The sequence below is a fragment of the Nicotiana tomentosiformis genome, chromosome 2, assembly GCF_000390325.3.
Source record: "Nicotiana tomentosiformis chromosome 2, ASM39032v3, whole genome shotgun sequence".
NCBI classification, from domain to species: domain Eukaryota; kingdom Viridiplantae; phylum Streptophyta; class Magnoliopsida; order Solanales; family Solanaceae; genus Nicotiana; species Nicotiana tomentosiformis.
In genome coordinates this window covers 56,046,369-56,051,388 of record NC_090813.1, presented here as the reverse complement: position 1 = coordinate 56,051,388, position 5,020 = coordinate 56,046,369, and the positions used below count along the sequence as shown (strand labels likewise).

The following is a 5,020-nucleotide window of genomic DNA, read 5'->3' as shown; positions in this document are numbered from 1 at the left end:
AACAAAGATCATATATAATGAGACTAGTTTACGTACAAATACATCAATACCCTTTTTTTTCCAAGTGAATTTATCCTACAGTAACATTGACCAACTTCCAATTGCATAATTTGCCCAGAATAACTCTTATTGGTATTAAATTTCTTATACCTTGTGAAACCCTTCAAATATATCAACTTAGATAAAAAGAATTACCAGAAGAAAAGAACCCAGATGAGAAATTCGAGTATTACCTGTAAGAACCAGTGCGTATTTAAAATTTCTCAAGGTTTGGTTCCAGCCTTTTTCTTCTTCTTCTTCTTCTTCTTCTTCTTCTTCTTCTTCTCCTTTGAATTTTTTTTTAGCGTTTTCTGAAGTTTCTGCTTAGACCCTTTTCCCCTTTCTTTCTTTGTTTGTTTTTGTTGTTTTCACATAATGGGCTTCGGCCCTTTATTGAATGTTTATTCTTTTTTTTGTTTTTTATAGTTAGTTTCTTATTATTATTATTATTATTATTATTATTATTATTATTATTATTATTATTATTATTATTATTATTATTATTATTATTATTATTATTATTATTTTGCTAATGACCAACACACCCTTATTAAAAAATATAGGGTATTACATCCTCCCCACCTTATGAAATTCGGTCCCCGAATTTAACTCAAAGACATACCTGTAGACTGGAACAAATGGGGGTACTTTTCTTGCATATCTTTTTCTACTTCCCAAGTAGCTTCTTCAATTGTATGATTTCGCCATAAGACTTTTACGAACTCAATATCTTTTGACTGTAGCTTTCTTACTTGCCTATCAACAATAGCCATTGGTTCCTCCTCGTAAAACAACTTCTCATCAAGCGGTATAGCAGGTGCTTCAAGCCTCTGAGATCAGTCTGATATACATTTCCTTAGCATTTAGACATGAAACACTGGATGAATAAAGGACAGCTCAAAAGGTTAGTGCCAAACGATAAACCATAACTCCCACTGGGTCTAGTATCTCATACGGTCCTATAAACCTGGGGCTCAACTTGCCTCTTTTTCCCAAACCGCATCACACCTTTCATAGGGGAGACTCGTAGGAATACTTTGTCCCCAATTGTGAACGCTAAATCTCTTCTTCTCTTATTAGCATAAGACTTTTGTCTACTTTGAGCTGCAAGCAATCTCTGTCTGATCAACTGGACCTTGTCCATAGCTTCTTGTACTAGGTCAGGTCCCAATATGTTAGTCTCACCAGCTTCAAACCATCCGATAGGAGAACGAAATCTTATACCATACAATGCTTCGTACGATGCCATTTGAATACTGGACTAAAAGATATTGTTGTAAGCAAATTCAGCTAAAGGTAGATAAGTGTCCCAACTACCTCCAAACTCAAGAATGCAAGCTCTCAACATATCCTCCAAGATCGTATAGTACGTTCAAACTGCTCGTTTGTCTGTAGATGAAATGCAGTACTAAGATCTACGCGTGTACCCAATGCTTCTTGAAAATATTTCCAAAAGTGTGAGGTAAATTTTGATCCTTTATCATAGATGATGGATATTAGAACTCCGTGAAGTTGGACAATTTTGTTCATAAATATTTGTGCATACCTCACTCCACCATATGTAGTATTCACTGGCAAAAGGTGTGCTGATTTCGTCAGTCGATCTACAATCACCCATACAGAGTCATAACCTCTAAGGGTTCGTGGTAGCCCAGTGACAAAATCCATAGTAATTCTTTCCCATTTCCACTCTAGAATCTCAATTTGTTGTAACAGTCCTGCGGGTCACTGATGCTCAGCCTTGACCTACTGACAAGTCAAACAACTAGAAACAAAGTTAGCAACATCTTTCTTCATATCTTCCCACCAATAGAATTGCTTCAGGTCTTGCTACATTTTTGTGGATCCAAGATGTATGGTGTATTTAGAGTTGTGGGCTTCTTCAAGAATAGAATGTCTCAACCCATCTACGTCTGCTACACATAGCATGTCCCCCATTCGAAGCACACCACCACTTTCAACAATCATATCCTTGCTTTTACCAGCTAAGGCCACATCTCTATATTTGCATAATCGCTCATCCTCATATTGGGTGGCCTTAATGTGCTCAACTAATGAATAGTTAGCCTGAGTACAAGCCAACAATGACTCTGAATTTCCGACACTAAATCTGATACCTGTATCTTCTAGTCTCTGAATATCTTTGGCCAAAAGTCTCTTTGCAGGAGCTATATGTGCCAAACTCCCCATAGATTTTCTGCTCAATGCATCAGCCACCACATTGGCTTTTCCAGGATGATACAAAATAGAACGGTCATAGTCTTTGAGTAGTTCCATCCACAGGCATTGCCGAAGATTTAGATCTCTCTGCTGAAAGATATACTTCAGACTTTTATGGTCAGTATAAATCTCACAAGTTTCACCATATAGGTAATGCCTCCAAATTTTTAGAGCAAATACCACTGTAGCCATCTCCAAATCATGTGTAGGATAGTTTTGCTCGTGCCTTTTCAATTGTCTCAAAGCATAAGTTATAACACGACCATTTTGCATGAGAACACATCCTAATCCCACCCTCGAGGTGTCACAGAATACTGTAAATCCTCCAGAACCTGATGGTAAGGCTAATATTGGTGCAGTTGTCAAACATGTTTTGAGTTTTTGAAAGCTCTGCTCACATTCCTCCGTCCACCGAAACTTTATATTTTTCTGTGTTCGCTTAGTCAGTGGCGCTGCTATTCTGGAGAAATCCTGCACAAAACGACTGTAATAGCCTGCTAAGCCTAAAAAGCTGTGAATCTCTGCAGGAGAAGTAGGTTTGGGCCATTTCTGCACAGCTTCGATCTTCTTAGGATCTACCATAATTCCATCTTTGGATACCACATGCCCCAGAAATGATACTGAGTCTAGCCAAAATTCACACTTCGAGAACTTAACATAAAACTGATGTTCTCGCAATGTCTGCAACACAGTTCTAAGATGATCCTCGTGTTCTCCTTGGCTATGAGAATATATCAGAATATCATCAATAAATACTATTACAAATCTATCCAGAAACGGCTTGAACACCCTATTCATTAAATCCATGAATGCAGCTGGAGCATTAGTCAGTCCGAAAGGCATCACAAGGAACTCATAGTGCCCGTATCGAGTTCTGAAAGCAGTCTTAGAAATATCTTCATCTTTGATTCTAAGCTGATGATAACCAGAACGGAGTTCAATCTTTGAAAAGTGGGCAGCTCATTGTAACTGATCAAACATGTCATCTATACGAGGCAAAGGATATTTATTGCGTATTTTTATCTTGTTCAACTTCCTGTGGTCAATGCACATTCTCAGGGATCCATCTTTCTTCTTTACGAACAGTACTGGTGCACCCCATGGAGATATACTCGGTTTGATAAAACCCTTATCTAACAAATCTTGTAGTTGTTGTTTTAGCTCCTTCAACTCTGCTGGTGCCATCCAATATGGCGGTATTGATATGGGATGCGTGTCAGGTGGCAAATCAATATCAAAATCTATTTCTCGTACTGGAGGCAATCCTGGTAAATCCTCAGGAAATACATCAGAAAATTCTCTCACTACTAGAACATCTTCTATACTGATTGTTTCCTTTCTTGTGTCATTTACAATAGCTAAGAGACCCAAGCAACCTTTCTTAAGAAGTCGTTGAGCCTTCATAAAAGATACAACTTTGCAAGTCTCTGGAACCTGACCCCCTTTTAGAACAAAACTAGGTTCGTTTGGTATCTCAAACTTTACTATCTTTGCATGACAATCGACGATAGCATAGCAAGAAGATAACCAATTCATTCCCATCAGCATGTCAAAGTGAATCATATCAAGTACAATAACATCAGCTAGAGTATCTCTACCCTCAACCCGAATCTGAGAAGCACGATACACGTATTCAGCTAATAGAGACTCTCCAACAGGAGTAGCAACTAGAAAAGGATCATTCAATAGCTCAGGCTATCTACTAAACCTCAAAGCAAAGTACGAGGACACATAGGAGTGAGTAGATCCCAGATCAATCAACGCAAGTGCATCAAATGAACAGACAGAAAGAATACCTGTAACCACAGCATTCGATGTCTAGTAAATGCAAAAACCCTCGCCTGACCTCTACCAGCATTCCCTTGTCCTTGATTCAAAGTAGCATGATCCCCAGCACCTCGACCTCTATTTCTTGTACCTATAGCACCTGAAGTATTACGAGTAGTCTGAGTAGGTGCAGCTGATTGAATAGAAGCCTGGTTGAAATTCCTCGAATGTTGAGGGCAATCCCTCAAGTGATGTCCCAACTGGCCACACCAAAAGCATTCTCTAGTTAGAACACGATACTGGCCCAAATGTGATCTACCGCAGGTCTGGCAGACTGGAGTAGTGGCATATATCTGCCCAGAATTACGATGTCCAAATGCTGACTGTCCCCTAGTACCCTGTTTGTAATGTGGTCTGTATGTGGTCTATGAAGACATATGTGTCCCTATCTGAGAACCCTGTTTTTGTTGTCCCTGATTTACTGCTTTTCGATTTTCACTAAAACCGCCACTAAAAGACCCTCTTGTCTTGGCCTTCTTACGTAAATGACTAGCCGCACGCTCATCACGTCCCTTGTTTTCAAATTTTCTAGCAAGGTCGACTGCATCTGAGTAGGATAAAGTCTTCATCTGTGGGGCTACTTCAGTGTATAACCGACCAACCAATCTATCAACGAACCTTTAAACTCGAGCTTCTTCGGTAGGCACTAAGTACGGAGCATATCTAGCCAGCTTACAAAAGTTGGTGTTATATGTTGACACATCCATATCTGAAGTCTGAACCAATCTCTCAAAGTCTCTAGTATATTTTTGCATCAGGATGTCCGTAAGAAAATGATTCATGAACAATTTAGTGAATTCGTCCCATGTCAATGGTGCTGCTCCTGCTAGCCTTCCTAGCAATACAGTTTCATACCATGTGTTGGCCATATCCTCTAGTTTTATGTTGCGAGCTCTACGGCTCTCTCACTAGAACATCCTAGAGTACGTAATGC

General features: G+C 39.2%; 2 protein-coding genes across 2 annotated transcripts; both read right to left on the bottom strand.

Moving 5' to 3' along the window:
- Nucleotides 1-263: 263 nt before the first annotated feature.
- Nucleotides 264-1,707, bottom strand: LOC138904840 (uncharacterized). The gene is made up of 4 exons (XM_070193341.1): nt 1,586-1,707; nt 1,007-1,295; nt 662-869; nt 264-382 (listed from the first exon to the last, which is right to left on the bottom strand). The coding sequence occupies exons 1-4, from the start codon at nt 1,705-1,707 to the stop codon at nt 264-266; spliced, it is 738 nt and encodes a 245-aa protein (XP_070049442.1).
- A 1,512-nt stretch (nt 1,708-3,219) lies between these two features.
- On the bottom strand, nt 3,220-4,655 carry LOC138904839 (uncharacterized). Its single transcript, XM_070193340.1, has 3 exons — nt 4,509-4,655; nt 4,106-4,424; nt 3,220-3,926 (listed from the first exon to the last, which is right to left on the bottom strand). Exons 1-3 carry the CDS (start codon nt 4,653-4,655, stop codon nt 3,220-3,222), a joined length of 1,173 nt encoding a protein of 390 aa, XP_070049441.1.
- Nucleotides 4,656-5,020: the final 365 nt, after the last annotated feature.